The sequence below is a fragment of the Microtus oregoni genome, unplaced genomic scaffold (assembly GCF_018167655.1).
Source record: "Microtus oregoni isolate MIOR12 unplaced genomic scaffold, Mior012 000017F_ref0000208, whole genome shotgun sequence".
In the NCBI taxonomy this organism is placed as follows: Eukaryota; Metazoa; Chordata; class Mammalia; order Rodentia; family Cricetidae; genus Microtus; species Microtus oregoni.
In genome coordinates, this window is record NW_024543076.1 from 27,983,059 (window position 1) to 27,999,722 (window position 16,664).

The window sequence follows — 16,664 nt, forward strand, 5'->3', positions numbered from 1 at the left end:
AAAAACCAAAAATTAAAAAGTTACATAAAGATGGGTACGGCATGTTATTGTGTTGTCTTTGAATTGTTTGACTGCTGAGGAAGAAGCAATACCTGCTAAAAGACATTTGATTATAAATGCTGTTGGATTAATCTAACCTACATATTTTGAAAATGCCTTGACTTCAAAATTTAAGTCAAAAGGTATGTTACTTTGGAGAAGAGGTTTTGCTTTTATTTCCAAAGGAAATAAGAGGCTGTGAATTCATTCTGGGTTAAGAAAAATCAGGTTCAATCAAGAAAGACCCCACAGGAGCAGATGGCTCTCTGTTGCAGTTTCTTCTGCGTTCCACATCCAGAACAGCTTCAAGGTGGTAAGTTGAGGTGATACAGTTTCATAGAATACTCCAGTCAGGATTTGACCATAATCCTAATGTTCTCAGGGTCCCCCAAAGATTTACCAGCAAGCCCAATCAGCAAGAAGTAGCCTAGAAAACTATGCCCACATCCCCCACCCCCCAACTGGATTATGGATGCTTGTCTTTGTTTAGCATACTGGTTACAAGTTGTTATGGATAATGATCAGGAAAAAAACTAAAGAAAGGAGATTAGATTCAAGGTTTTTGTTTTGAAAAGATAAAAGAGGAAATGCTGACAAATAATCATCTTGTACACTGTAAAAATTTGTCACCATAATGGTTTAATAAAACATTGAATGGCCAGTAGTCAGGCAGAAAGAACAGGCAAGGGCAACCAGACTAGGAGAATTCTGGGAAGAGGAAAGTTAGAGAACCAGTCATCAGCCAGACGCAGAGGAAGCAAAATGATAATTCATTACTGAGAAAAGGTACCAAGCCTTGTGGCTAAACCTAGTTAAGAATTATTGGTTAAGTTGTAAGAGCTAGTTAATAAAAAGCCTGAGCTAATAGACCAAACAGTTTATAATTAATATAAGCCTCTATGTGTTTCCTTGGGACAGAATGGTTATGGAATCAGGTGGAACAAAAACTTCTGTCTATAAATATAGTCTAAAATGTGCCTATCTAACTCTTTTCTTTTTTTCCCAAAACAGGGTTTCTCTGGGTAGCCCCAGCTATCCTGGAACTCGCTCTGTAAACCAAGCTGGCCTGGACTCACAGAGATCTGCCTGCCTTTGCTCCCCACCCCCCCAAGTGCTAAGATGAAAGGTGTACGCCATCACAGCTTGGCTGGCAAGATCGATCGATGTCTCTCTCTCTCTAATTCTTAATATATTTGGTTAAAAGAAAACAATAATTTTGTGGTCTCTAACTGTAAACTTGTTTATCCATAATAAAAGTTATTGAGAATAAAAATAAATCTTTCAAAACTTAAATTTCAAATATGCATTGTTACCTGGTTCTTACATCTAATTTGCATCTATTGATGATACATGATAGCTCGAAGAGAATCGGGAACCACCCTCTCACCCACACCCTGTCTTCAGGGGCCACATTCATGTCGTCACTCGTGTACTCCTTGAAAGCCTTCAAGAGGAAGGATGCAATCAGTAAGGCAAAGATACATATTCTGACACAGTCAGTAATATTTCTCAGGAAAAACACTAAGTGCTTTACCAATCAAAAGTGAGAAATTTAATATATAATAATTCACAAAAAGCTGAAGACTTGTAACTGTCTGTAAAGAGCCTTTGATTAGACTTTTTTTTTTAAGTTGGTTTTACAGGGCTAGTCATAGCTTAGCAGATAAGACCACATCCTACTCTTGTAAGGAAACTGGGTTTGGTTCCCAGCACTCCTGTGAGGTGGTTAGCAACCTGTTAACTCCAGCTCTAGGGGCATTTAATGCTTCTGGCTTCCACAAAAACATGCCTATACACATGTGCACATACCTCCTTCCCCACATATCTGAATAGGTTCAGATATTCAAGGTCAAATTAGCAAGGCTGTCAATTCAGTCTTTTATTTCAGTGCTTAAGTACACACTCATCCATGTGTAACTTCAGTGCTGCACGGCACAGGCAGACAGGCGGTAGGTCAGGATTCTAGGAAACAGGCCAGGCCTCTTTCTCCTTTACTTGCCTTGCAACTATGGACACACCTTAAAACTTCTCGCACCTGTCTCCTTATCTATATAAAGCTGTAACACTAGCTGCCCCATTTGGTGTTATGAAAATCAAATGAATAAATGTATTTACTTGGGAGAACTGTAACTCAGAATCAAGTTCAAACTAATTTTGGGCTCAAAATAAATGCTTCCTGTACAGTAACTTTCCAAACAAATACAGACTTCACATTGAACCCATTACTCAGCAATATTCTGTTTACTAAATGATGCTACTATACCTGAGGTCTATCAGACACATATTTTGCACAATGGCGAATTAGTCGAATCGCTTCCATACTTGTGTCTGGGAAAGCTGCATTACATGCGAACTCAGACAAACACTTCACTGCATCCTGGAAAGAATCAATAGTGGCTGGAAAGTGTTTTTCAAATACAAGAGCTAAAACAGAGAAAAATAAATAGAAATAACTACATATTTTCAATTATTTTAATTGTATCCAAGATATATTAATCTCTAAAGGAGTACATACTTCTAACAGGTTGTCAAGGGTTTTGCCACCTAAAAAAAATGTGTATGAGTTCTCTTCACAACTACCCTGTCCTGAGTAAGATGTGTCTATTTTGTTCACACTCTAAACACTATATAATAAACTAACAGGTGCACCTTAATGCTTGTTGGGCAGATATGCAGAGTTACTACTCTTTGGATACCTGTGTTTAACCATGCCTACAAGGACATTTTATTCTTGAAATACTTAAGTAAAATGCTTAATACTTAAGCAATCACTCACTAAATGATAATCAAGATAGTCCTACCCCACACAAACTGGGTTTACAGATGTGCTTGGCCATGCTCAGATTGTTTCTGATGGTGCTGGGGACCCAAACTCAGGCCACCCAGCTTACACAGCAAACATTTAATCACTATCTTTTATACAAGATTAACTTGTATAAGATTCCATCCTTAATACTTCAATTTCCCACAAAGTCAGAGGAGATGATTCAGTGGTTAAGAACAATATAAGAATCAAAGTGCTTTGCCTCAAGAACCCAGCTGCTGGAGATACAACTCGTTGTTAGTGTATTTGACCTAGCAAGTCGCAGGCCTTGAGTTACTCCAGCACCACAAGTCAACTGAACACAGTCAGCTTTTCTGGCTGCACTTGAACACAGCTAAGTAATACTTACTGACAATGTGCCCTGTTGTCTGAAAGGCAAGTTCTACTATGCTTTCATCTTGGTCAGAGGCAGCTAGATGGAATACGGAGAAAATATTCTTCCATCCTGAGCGAATATTTGCAGCCTGAGAATTAACCATCTGTGCTATACACCGTACAACCATATCTCGAATTGTTGGAGACCTAAAATAGTAATGTAATTGCTTAAATATGCATCCACATAAAATTCAACCCTTTTCTTTTTTAAAAATTCTTCTCTTTGGAGTAGAACATATTAAGCTATTACTGATATTTAACTAAAAAAGAAGAAAACATATTACCTATTTCGTTTCATTATATGTTCAAAAGGCCGTAAGAAATCCTTTTGGAATCTGAAATTTGCAAGTTCCCCTTTCTCTAAAAACTTCATTGATAACTGCCTCAGGGAGTCCACTGCAAATATCGCTACATCTTCATTAGGATTGCAACCAACCTGTAGGGCAGCAACAAGACCAAGATGCTAATGTCAGAGGCAAAACTATGACTTTTCATTCTTTCCTTACAAAAAAAGCACAAAACAATCAGCAGAAGAAGATGAATCCTAGGTTCTTCACAGAGGCACCAGGATGCGAAAAATAGAAAACATATTTTAGTGAAACTGTCAAAAGTTTCAGCAATCATTTCTAAAAAGAAAGCAACCCAAAGTTTTTGCTTTTCTTAAAAAAAAAACTATATGTGAATGTGCATTTGTGCCGTCTATGTGTGTATTTGTACATGTGTGTGTGCGTCCAAGGAAGTCGAGTAGAAAACAGTATTCATTTCTCCGAAACTTGAGTTTTAACTCTAGGTGATTGTGAACTGCTAGACGTGGACACTGGGAGCTGGACTTGGGTCCTCTGCAAGAGCCACTTCTCTAGCCCTTCCTTTTCCTTTTTGAGACAGGATCTTGCTATACATGTAACCCAAGCTGCCTCAACCTACCTAAAGCGCTGGTAATAAAAGTTTGTAAGACGATCCTGAAAGGTTTTCTACATTTAATTATACAACTGTAACAAACAACTGCTTAGAAGAAATAAAAATCAGATTATGACTAGGAAAATTTAAACAAAGAAAAATACTGCAAATGTAAACAAATACTATAATTACCCAAATACCTTATTGAAATGATCTCCAATAACTTCCCAAATGCGAGACCACTGCAGTCGTATTCTTCCCATGTTATAGTATGATATTTCTACTATTTTTTGTAGACTAAACATTCTTGGGTGTGTAGTGGAAAGTAATTCATCCATGGACACGGCACAAAGCCAACGAACAAAATCAACTAAAAAATAAACACATTTACATTTTAATCTTAATTTTAAAGCTTTTGAGCCAAAAGGATGGAATAGGAGTAGAATAAATATTCACACTCACCAATAGCATTTCCATCTAGCCGTGTGGATCCCGTAAATATTCTGGGGAAAAAGACAATTAAAAAACTTAAGAAGTCTTCCTTCTGTTATGCCAGCTCAAAAGTAATGGCTTGGAGTATTAACAGTTCTCAGGTGTTTTAAGAAGGCCAAATGAATATTTATTCATCACACAGCCTACCAACAAGAGTTGTCTGAACTGTTTCTCCTTCCCACTTACATTCTGTACTCAGCAGTGTACAATGTAGCTTTAATTACGTTTCTACAAATATGAGGCAAGCACCTCATAGGGTTCTAAAGATAAGAAAATATGAATCTATGAAAGCAATGAGTTGGTTTACTAAGAAATTATGGGATTTCCAAATTTTACTGATAATCTACTAGTAGCCTTGAGCAAATGCTCTACCACTGAGTTATATGTATCTCAAACCCTAAGCAAGATCTTAAGATAGTTATATTTTATTTTTATAGGCAATGTTCATTTGATTAGAAAATTCATTTGGAACTTAAATATGGCAAAAAATGACAAACACTCTCACTTTACCCAAGAACTGGCTGAAGCAGTTTCCTGATGACATTCAAGGGTTCGAGGACAGGCTACAAGACTCAGTTTTGTGCAGCCTTCTTTCCTCAGCACTTTTCTGCATCACTGTCATAAGAGACTTCAGCACACACAAGCAGAACCTGTTCTTTTTACCAGGAACTGACTTTTATACAGCAGTATGAGGAGACTAAATATAACACTCCTCAAGTTAAAACTTCAAAACTAGATATACATGATAAAGGGGAAACCTCAAAGGCAGAGCCAGCTCAAATATTAATCTTAAAAATACTGTACTAAGAGTAGTAGTTACCAATCACTGGGAAGTACTATCCTTGTATCATATATATATATATATATATATATATATATATATATATATATATGTCTGTATATATATATACTAGTTAATATATTCATATTCATTCAATAATCAATGAGCTATTATAACGCAATGTCTGTAAGCAGAAAACTCATGTACTGAACTAATAAGTGCCAGAGTCAAGATTCAAACTGCAGCAGGCTGACTTCAAAGTCCCCTTAAATACTCTTTATACAGCATTATATGTACATGAATTAAACTTGCAGCAAACATTTTCAAGATATTCTAGTTTTTCTCTAACACAATCTGAATGTCTCACATACAACTAATGTTAATCTTCAGTGTAACAATAAGAAACAAAACAGATTGGCAAATGTAAAATCTCAGCTCCTGCTGTACTGTTCTTTTGGGTAAAACGAAGTAAGTAATTAAAAAATTTGGCAAAAACACAAGCCAGATGGTGGTGGCGCAAGCCTTTAATCAGAGATGCAGAAGCAGGTGGATCTCCGTAAGTTCAAGGTCAACCTGATTTACAGAGTGAGTTCCAGTACAGCCAGAGATACACAGAGAAACCCTGTCTCGGAAAAATAACAAAACGAAAAACAGAATAACCAACCCCCCCAAAACCAAACTAAAACAAAACAAAAAGAAAAAAAAAAACCTTGGCAAAAAATAAACACGGGAGAACATCAAGAGACAAACACGGGAGAACATCAAGAGACAAACACGGGAGAGCATCAAGAGACAAACACGGGAGAACATCAAGAGACAAACACGGGAGAGCATCAAGAGACAAACACGGGAGAGCATCAAGAGACAAACACGGGAGAGCATCAAGAGACAAACACGGGAGAGCATCAAGAGACAAACACGGGAGAACATCAAGAGACAAACACGGGAGAACATCAAGAGAACTCCATACCATTTAGCACAATGGTTAGATTGAACCCAGAACATAAAAATACAGAAAAACTACAAAGTTCTCATATCAACCAAAGTAAAAACTGCTAGACTATGCACAAAAGCCAGCTGATTTCTCTCAAACTAGAAATATTCTCACGGAAGGCAAAGCAGTAAACAAAACATACCAGGGTAAAATATTTAAACATTATAAAAGAACAAAAGCAAAGACAAAGACATAAGAAAGGATTTAACTGGAGAGAAAAAGAAGCAAATGGTAAAGTGTAGTGCAGAAAATGGAGACTCTGCAATCGCAGGGAAAGATGCAGGCTGTGATGATGGGAAAGACTGGAGAACAAGGCATGGACAGAGAACTACCATAGCAACCAGAGGCTCTGGAGACCCAGTCATGATGGTAGAAGGCAAGGGGATGTGCAACCCGAGAAAGGGTGTTGAAATTCCTACTCACTTTGGCAGCCTCTGAGGGGCCGCTCTATTTCTAGCCATGTTCCACTAAAATGCAGCCACACTGCAGAGCACAGCAGCCCGCAGGCACATTTACAGTCATGCCTTAACTTTTTCAAGCTTTTTGTAATATTAAATAGATTATCATAATGACAATAAAGATGACTTTTTAAAAGACGGAAATATCATTTGAATGGAAGATAGCCTGGGAGCAAAAATGGCAATTACTACCCGGCTCTGAAGCTGAATAGAGGAAGAAGGGCTCTGGACAGACCCACAGGCACTTTCTACGCCCCAGATTTCTCTATGAATGAGAGAACAAAACAGACACTGTAAACATCAATACAAAACTAGCCAGTTGTGAGAATGAGCAACGTATTTAAACCCTTCTGTTCCAATTTTCTCATTTGTAAACTGAGGACAATAACACTCAGCTCTTGCTAACCTAAATAATGATAAAAAATAATACATGTCAAAGACCCTGTACGTCACAAGTCTTCATGCTAAATACAAGATGATAGACAGTATTTCTAGAATCTACACAAGGAAGATAACAAAACAAACAAACAAACAAACAAACAAACCACCCAACACCAAACACTAGGAATTTGTTTCAAGAAAGAAGTTCCAGAAAGTACTTTTAGGGTTAGGAGCCACTGACAAATCTAGTTGTTTGTACTCGGGAAAGTGCCTCTATGGATGGAGTGCTCATATAAGAGCTTGAGGACCTTTTAGATCCCCAGCTCATGGAAATAAAATCCAGGCGCAGCTGCAACCTATAATGTCAGCACTGGAGGTGGAAAAAGAGAATCCTCTGTTACACTAGCCAAAGTGGTGAGCTCCAGGTCAACCAATGAGTGACTGTTTCAAAAAATAAGGTTGGAAAAAGACACTTGATACGTGGGTATGCACAGGTATGCTCCACCCCAACTCGCCACAGTTTTATCTGAAGTAAATAATGAATCAGTCTGAGTCTCAAGATCAGCAATCAAAGGCTGTCTGAAAGCTTCAAACATAAGTAGTTTTAACAAATTTGAATACCAGTATTGTAAAATGTGGTTTCAATTTTGAGAGCAATTACCTGGAAAAAAGGAACCATCAAAAGACTGCTATAAAATATGGTTCTATTTGCTGTGCATTTTAAAGTAATATTCTATAGTGAAATAGTATGTCGTTTCTTTTAGAAAACAAGCTAAAAAGGGAATACCTAGAAATGTATAGAATGCAAAAAATTTAAAGACCTTTCCAAAGAAGCATATAATGAGAATTTCCAGGAAAATCCATTCATTTTATCCAGCGTGCTGTTTTACACCACTTACCTAGAAAGATAAACTAAGCTTAATTTCCAAGAGTTGAAAAAAGGGAATAATTTTCTAGAGAGATTTGTGAGTTTTTAAATCAAGAATATTTCCTTAATAGTTCCAGTACCAATTGTAACACAATTTTATGCAATTAAAATCATTCCTGTATTTTATAATTGGAGAACCAAAATTAAAGGTACATCATCATCTAAATCACAGCATGTCACAAAATAGTCTTATATTACTTTTTAAAAGTTATTTGGACAATATTTTTTTCTTTTTAAACAAGGTGCAAAATAGTGCTGAAACAGTATTCCAGTGAGAAGGGGAGGAAGTGAACACCTTACCTATCCACAGCAACCACAACACTCTGAGAGCTGGTTTCGCCAATAGACTCCTGAATACTTGCTATCTGCTTCCAGTCCACATTTCCTCCAACTGCCACACATAAGAGAGTACGTGCCATTTCAGTTAGAAAACAATTCAAGGAAAGAATGCACTTAGCGCTCTAAGTGTTCTAAAACACATTTCTAAAGTCAGGTATTTAACTAATAAAAGCAAGGACACACGCACTCAGTGAGATGTACTACATAATATATAAAACATACTTGCAAGGGTTACACAAATTAAAACCACTATGAATTTAGATCACAAAATTGGTGATACCGGGCAAAATTTTCCTTAATTTTTAAGAAGTGTGACACCAAGAAATGCAGCAGCTCTACTGACTTCTGTAGATGGTTCTGGTTGGGCAGCAGAATTCTGTTAATCTCCAACCTCTTATATAAGAGTTTATTCAACATTCTCTGTATATTGTAACTATCCACTCCTTCCAAAACTATTTCATATTAGACAGTAAAACAACATCCTTAGTTTTATTTTAAACTGTACTTTAGGATTATCTTTGGTATACACCCTGACTACTTTTATGTCAGTTTGACACAAACTAGTCATTTGGGAAGAGGGAACCTCAACTGAGAAAATGCCCAGACCAGATTGGCCTGCGGTGTACTTCACAATTGATGACTGATATGGGAGGGCCCAGCTCACTGTGGGTGGTGCCACCTTCTGGTTGGTAGTCCTGGGTGCTATAAGAAAGCAGGCAGAACAATCTATGGGGATCAAGTGAGTAGTAAGCAAACTTCCTGTATGGTTTCTGCGTCATGATGTTCGGGCCTCCAGGTTCCTTACTCGAGTTCTTGCCCTGAATTCTCTGAAAGTGGTAATATGAAATAAACCCTTTCCTCCTCAAGTTGTTTTTGGTCATGGTATTTTATAATAGCAACAGAAACCCTAACCAAGACAGAAATTGTTACCAGAAGTGGTAACTCACTTTAACAGACCTGACCATGCTGTTTTGGGGAAGGATTGTGGAAGAAAACTTGGTCTGGAAAAGCCACTGAGTTTTCAAAGCTTTAGCGAGCTGTTGTGGTCACTAAGAACAATGATGAGAGCAGGACCAATGATGGGGATCTGGAGGTATCAGAGGAAAGTTTGAAAGGCCCTTTTAGACTGCTGGACTGTTTGTGTGACACTTTGTATTAAGAATCTGTGTTATCTGGAGATGGAGATGACAACAAACCATGCCAGTCAGTTGAGCTGAGAAAGCAGTAATGGTTAGGAAGAATCCAGCATCACTGAGGTACCATCTTCTGATAAGTGTGTCCTCAGGGTCCACACACAGAGAAAGCTAAAGTTATATCTTATACTGGCAGTTGAATTTGGAAATAGCGAAGAGTCTTCCAGGTGGTATCACTTTTAAAGGCATTAAGGGACCATAAGTGCTGAGGCTTATCACTGAGAGGTCAGGGAGACCAATTAGTGATGAGGCAGCCTCAGCTGAGCAGAAGCCCAGGGTTGAAGGTGCCATGGAGAGAGGCTGAGCTGGTATGGCTGCAATAGAGGTCCTGGAAAGGTTCCAGAAGTGGTGTATGTAGACCCCTTGCAGCAGAGACCTGGCCACCAAGGACAGCAGCAGTGTGGAGCACAGCTAGTCTGAGACCACAACACTACAGGTACTGTGAATTGCAGAGAGCGTCCAAGCCTTTTGGAACCCAGAAGACCTTGGGTAAATCCCCGGCATTGGACACCGAGTTATTCATACTAATGGAGTTTGGTTTTGCTCGACTTGGTTGTGACTGTGCCCTGGTTCTTCCTTCTTGGAATAAGAAGGTATGTAACATTTTTTTTTTTTTAAGTTTTTCAAGACAAGGTTTCTCTGTAGCTTTGGAGCCTGTCATGGAACTAGCTCTTGTAGACCAGGCTGGCCTCGAACTGACAGAGATCCACCTGCCTCTGTCTCCCAAGTGCTGGGATTAAAGGCGTGCGCCACCACCACCCGGCGGTATGTAACATTTTTAATTTTACATTGAGATCGTTAGATCTGTTTTTCACATCTACGTATTTCTCTTCCTAGAGTTCAGGCTCCCTCAGTCTCAGTCCTAGGTTGATGAAAGTTCTCAGACTTACTTCCCTCTACAATCTCTTCATTCTTTCACAAGACCAATACTCCTAAATCATCACCGTCCTTTTATTTACTATGTTAGGGCAGAAATTCTTCAGCTGTCATTTAAGTACTTCTCTTTAACATTTTAATCAGTATGTGTCTGACATCACATCCAATGTGAGTGAAGTGATTTCACTCAAGTGTTCTCATTTATCTTATTTAGCAAAGTACTATTCAGATTAGAATTTATTCTTTTTATTTATCTTTTTAAAAAGAAATCTTTGATCATTTTACATACCAATCCCTGTTCCCACTCCCTGCACCTTCCCCTCACTCCATTCCCCATCCTCTCTTCAGAGAAGGTAAGGCTTCCCATGGGAGTCATAGTACAAAACCACTTTAGGAATGTTAATAGTGCCTTCTCACCCAGACTAAAGTTCCCTGAAAGACTCAAGTTAAATACATTTTCCCATGTTTCTACCCTAATCCATATTAAAACCAAAGTAAGTACTTAACAAGTATTTATTGATCCTATTGACCAAATACTAAATTCTCTTCTGAATGCAGACAACAGATGTCATTTAAGCCACTGAATTCAAATTCTATGCTAGCAACTGAACAATATAAAAAAGATACAATTGTACTCAGTTACTTTACCAGCAGAGAAAGACACACACACAATAAATTTTAATACAGTATAATGGTTATTCCATGGCTGAAATAGACTAATTACACAATTGTTAACTAAGAGTAAAGTTCATATAGAAGAGGATAATGGTGCTGGCTCATGGTTATAACATATGTATGATGAAATAGTTAACTGATCTACACTTGGGAGGCTAACTATATATAAAAGGAACCTGAAGGAAAAGGTATCAGAAAGATGGGCTAGTTATTTAAAATAATGGAAGCATGTGAGCCACGCCATATTTTAACTTATTTATATGTGTCCATAATGAAAAACTGAGCAAGAAGCACAGAGAAGGGAGAGAAAGGCAGAAGATGCAGCATGACGACACTAGAGAACGTAAGGCTGATTCAGCTCTGACATCCGTCAACCCACTAATAAATAGGGTTGATTCTTAGGCCAATATGGCTGACTAGTTGGGTGTTCCCTTCTTTTCTCACAGTTCCAAGTATATCCTTCCCAAAAGTTATGTGCTCAGATCAAGAGGACAACTTCTCCTATAAAGACTGGTTTTTTGTTTTTGTTAGTATATATGAATAGCTGTGCTCTATACCCAAACCTCCAAACAAGCTCTAAAGAAACTAGAAATGGAGTTTATGGGTGTTAATGTACTACTTTTTTTCTTTTTCTTGTTGCACACAGGGGCTCTCCCAGGGCTAGGATTATGGGATATACGACCATGCCTGGAAATGCAGTAAAACAGAATGATTTATCCTTTTAGAAGACTGACATGTTCTACATTTCCCCCAAATACCTAAGTGTCACCTAGTCCAATAAGAAATAATAGGTGTTTCCTATTTTTGAAACAGAAAAAGATGTGGAACATAAACTGAGTCTATTTCTATTCAGACAAGAAGTCAAGGATGAAAGCATGAAGTACATGACAAGAGTAACTGAGGTGGAGGGAGACAGGGCCAAGGAACATTTAACATATACAGCAAGCAGGAACCGAATGAAGGAAACATTTTAAGAGGAAACAGTGTCAGTCATTACATAACTTGTTTTGTGTATCAATTGAAATATACATTCTAAGAGCATCTTAAACTTTTATATTTAATGTAATTTATAACCATTTATTAAAATAATTAAAGAAATCAAAGAACATCTAAAATGTCTAGCAACTCAAAGAATCTATTTCACAAACATGTAATATCTTTCAGAGAGTTGTATAATGGTATAATAGCAACAAACAATTCTCATCTTACCAAATTACTTATATTTAGGATAAGAAAGATGTGCTATATATATTCTTAAAGACTTAACTGAATTTTCCAATACTAATATACACCATAAGGTCTCTAATTCAAATTTATATACTATGAATCTTTTAAGACAATTTTACTGTGTACCAGGCGACCCTCAGACCTGTAATCTTTCTGCCTCAGTCTTCCAGATGCTGGGATTATGGTGTGCATTTCCATGACCAGCTCAACATTTTTATATTTGGGGTGGTGTTTTTGTTTGTTATTTCTGCAATGATGGAAATAAGGACCCAACTCTCAGTTATGAATCTTGACAGCAAGCAAGGCTAAGTAATCTGTCTGGCTGACCCTCCCAAGGCTTGAGTTCTTGATGATTTTAAAGTTTCTATTCCTAAAACATAAAGCTACAGACTTCTTTCATATACAATTTTCCCTCCACATATGAGTTTCATATCTATCAAAAATATCTGAAGGAATTTCTGTGGGGAAATTAGAGGGAACAAAGGAAAAAGTTATTTAATTATATTTTAATTTAAAACATCAAATGAAGTCAGGCAGTGGTGGCCTTTAGTCCCAGCACTGGGGGGCAGAGACAGGTCGATCTCTGAGTTCAAGTGCAGTCAGGGCAGTCAGGGCTACACAGAGAAACAAAGAAAGAAGTAAATAACTAAGTAAATACAAAATATAAATAAAAATATTTGGGAGAAAAATTTTACTTGTACTACACTTAAAAATGGGTTTTATTTCTATGCATATTGTATAATTATTTGCATCGATTTGTTTCTATTTGGTATTATAAGCAGTCTAGAGATTATTTAAAGTTCACAGCAGGGTATGTGTTGGTTATATGGATATACTATACTCTTTATGGAAGGAACTTGAGCAGCCAGGATTTAAGTATCTCCAGGGGCCCTGGATTCAAATGCTACTTAGTCATCTTGCTTTTCTCTATTACATTAGGCAAAGGGCAATTTATCACATTTCTCTAATTATATTTCATTGGCACAATAAAAATTACATAACCCAGAGGTTTAAAAACAAATTTTGATATTTTCTAAAAATAATTTAAAAACCCCTCACCAAGTCCCAGACCGACAAATTCATCAGGGGCCTGATCTTTGGTTCCAGTGAGTGACCCTTCTCTGCCCCTCACTGTCCCGGAAATGTAGCGAGGCTTCACTCCAGTTCCTATAAGCTGTGCCAGCTCCAGCTGACTGATACACTTCAGGATCTTTAGTATAAAAGGAAAAAAAGGGAGGTTTTAATATATATCTTAAAATATATGCAGTTAGGATTTAAACACATATTACATTATAAATCATTACCAAATGCTGTTTATTTAAAATATACTAAATTATTTTCCACACTTAAGCCTACTAGTGGTAGAATATCTAGCATCAACTCATTTTAGAAATTGAATTGCAAAGTTAAAAGAATTTCTACCTCATGCCATGAGTTTCCTAAATAATTTCCATCAGTGTGAGCCACTGTGATGAGTGTTTTTATTGTGTCGATATTCTTCTGTTTCATTTCAGTAATTCCAGAACTCACTGTAAGCAAGGTAAATCTGGCTAGTGCTTGGACATATGCATCTCTTTCCAACTACAAAAAAAGGGAAAATTTTATTTACATGGTTGAAAATACAGAATACTGACTGACCTCTAATTCATGTTGAACAAACTGTCTATGTGTTTAGTAAATTTTAACAGACATGCCATGGATTACAAACAAAACTAAAAAAAAAATTAATCTTAAAATAAGGCAGGAAGTTCATAAATTTCTTAAATTTAGACACCATTTGAAGATTGATTTTCAGTAGTCAACAAATGAATTCATACAGTGACAACAAATTTACTGAAAAAGATTTTTCAATTATATTAGCAAAAACCTGCTTTATGAATTTGTTCATTTTTTTCCTCTACAGCTAGGCTGTATTTTGTAATATACTAAATCATAACATTCACAATGTATTAAATGGGTTAAGAAAAAAAAGAATCTAGCTAAAAGTCATCCTTAAAGTCCATAAAGTCCTACAAAGGCTGCTTTAATGGAAAGTTACGTTAGGTACTTGGTGTGGCAATACCTTGTTTGTACTCTAACAAATAAAGCTTGCTAGTGGATCAGGGTGCTGAGCTAGCCATTAGTTAATCAAAGAGGCCAAGCGGTGGTGGCACTCGCCTTTAATCCCAGCACGTGGGAAGCAGAGGCAAGGGGATCTCTGTGAGTTCAAGGCCAGCCTGGTCTACAGAGTGAATTCCAGGACAGATTCCACAGCTACACAGAGTTACTGGTAACAAGCGACTGTGGCTCCTACTTTACTTCTTTCATCTTTCAGCATTTACCCCAATATCTGACTCCAGGTTTTTATTGTTAAGACCAATTAGAATTCATACTACAATTTGGTTCTTTTAAAGATAACTAGTTCTGAGGCTTAGGCCAAAAGGTATCTAAAACAAATACTTACAATGCTAGAAAAATACCATACAGAACTGCTCTGAAAGAGCTTCTCAGAAATTATTCATTTAATTCCATCACAAATGTGAAGTTGGTTTTTAAGGAAGTCAGGAAAAAATACCAAGTGTTGAACGCTACTGATGGCATGTGTTTTCCAAACCTGCCATGAAAGTAAAATTCCATTACCTGGATGCTGAAAATGCACGCAATTCTGATCGCACATCTTATCCCTTCTAGGCAAAGAGAGGCTACTTCAGTATCATCACAGTCTTGTAGACCCACACTGAAAGCGGCCAGAAAAGGAGTCCAAGCCAGCTAGAAAAATTTAAAATATACCATGAACATCAAGCGGTAATTGAGAATCTTGGCACAGTATGTGTGAAAGCTTTCTTAAAGAAAGGATAAAATTATGTATCTTGAACTTAAAAAAAATGGAAATGATCATAAATTCAGTAATAACCACAGGCTCATTTTAAGAACAGTAGTTATAAATTATTCACAACAATGAAAACACAGGAATAGTTAACATTCATATAAAGTCGTATCACTGACTTAAAATTCATTTCTCTTTGCAGGCGCTGACCTTTGCAATAACCCTGACTCTTTAGCTCCAATACAATCCTCTGAGTCATTTTCCTACTTGCAACAAGTGGCCCTACTTTTCTCAAAGCCTGCTCTGCAAACATCATTCAGCCTTTCTTTTACTATTAAGTACTTATATTAAGAAGCTGTATTTGATTCCTAGTTGGACAGTATTTTAAAATATTTACTCATCTGGAGGCTCTGGTCCACATCTATAATCTGAGCTTCAGACGTGGAGTCAGGACTGTGAATGAGTTCAAGGATGATCTGAGATAATTGGCGAGACAATTTCTCAAAAAGAAAAGGACTTGGTAGGGTAGCTCAATGGTAGAGTACTCACTTAGCATAGATAACAACAGAAATCCACTTAACTCTGAAACATCTGATAATGAGTTATGTTGCTTTTAATAGTTCATTGAGCAGCAAAGCTGTAAGTATATAAAGTTACAAAGATGAAAATATTTTACCAGTGTCTTATAGATATGAAGAGATTAATTTTTATAGGGTCATGAAACTTGTAGCACTTCTAAGAAACACAAGTTCCTTGGAGTTTTCTTTTAAAGTCCAGAAAGATTAAAGGCAAACGATAAAATCTGTGCACAGCACACAAGCTGCAGCACCTTGGTTCTTCCTCGGCCTCACTCTACATGTACAACACTTGAAGATGCTGCTCCCAGATAATGTGCAAGCATCAAGAACAGTATTTATAGATCAAATTATACCTAAATAATACTCAGTAGATAGTAAAACTATTGTTTGTTCATAACTGCATAAATCTCCCTAAAATAAGATTTAGCAAGATATAAAATGTTCTCATGCATATGCTTATATCTAGTAATATCATAAACCACATTCTAGAAAATTATAAATTTACTTTCTAGTTCTGTCCCCCAACCAACTTATTTACTGAGGAATTATAAGCCAAGAACTTTACTAGATATTAGAAATGAACATAGTCTCTTCCCTCATGAAATAATGCTTACATTAAAATATGTATGATCAAAAATTTCAACATAAGACCTTATACCCTAATTTGGACAAAGAAATAGTAGAGAATATGCTTGAACTCACTGGCCCAGGAAAAAAGTTCCAGAATAGGACTGAGATAGGACAGGCATTAATCAACAGCTAGTAACTAGGACCACGTGACACTAAAAGGCTTCTGTACAG

General features: G+C 37.0%; 1 protein-coding gene across 2 annotated transcripts in view; it reads right to left on the reverse strand.

Annotated features, from left to right (window-relative positions):
* Positions 1–16,664, reverse strand: part of Arfgef1 (ADP ribosylation factor guanine nucleotide exchange factor 1) — a 98,647-nt gene that overhangs the window by 17,941 nt on the left and 64,042 nt on the right. For both annotated transcript variants that reach the window (XM_041667432.1, XM_041667431.1), the window contains exons 20-29: positions 15,099–15,227; positions 13,902–14,060; positions 13,539–13,689; positions 8,470–8,560; positions 4,598–4,638; positions 4,336–4,505; positions 3,523–3,674; positions 3,213–3,385; positions 2,303–2,463; positions 1,353–1,483 (exon numbers count right to left, since the gene is read on the reverse strand). In XM_041667432.1, the coding sequence (XP_041523366.1) occupies positions 1,353–1,483; positions 2,303–2,463; positions 3,213–3,385; positions 3,523–3,674; positions 4,336–4,505; positions 4,598–4,638; positions 8,470–8,560; positions 13,539–13,689; positions 13,902–14,060; positions 15,099–15,227 (1,358 nt within the window). The remainder of the gene's footprint in view (positions 1–1,352; positions 1,484–2,302; positions 2,464–3,212; positions 3,386–3,522; positions 3,675–4,335; positions 4,506–4,597; positions 4,639–8,469; positions 8,561–13,538; positions 13,690–13,901; positions 14,061–15,098; positions 15,228–16,664) is intronic.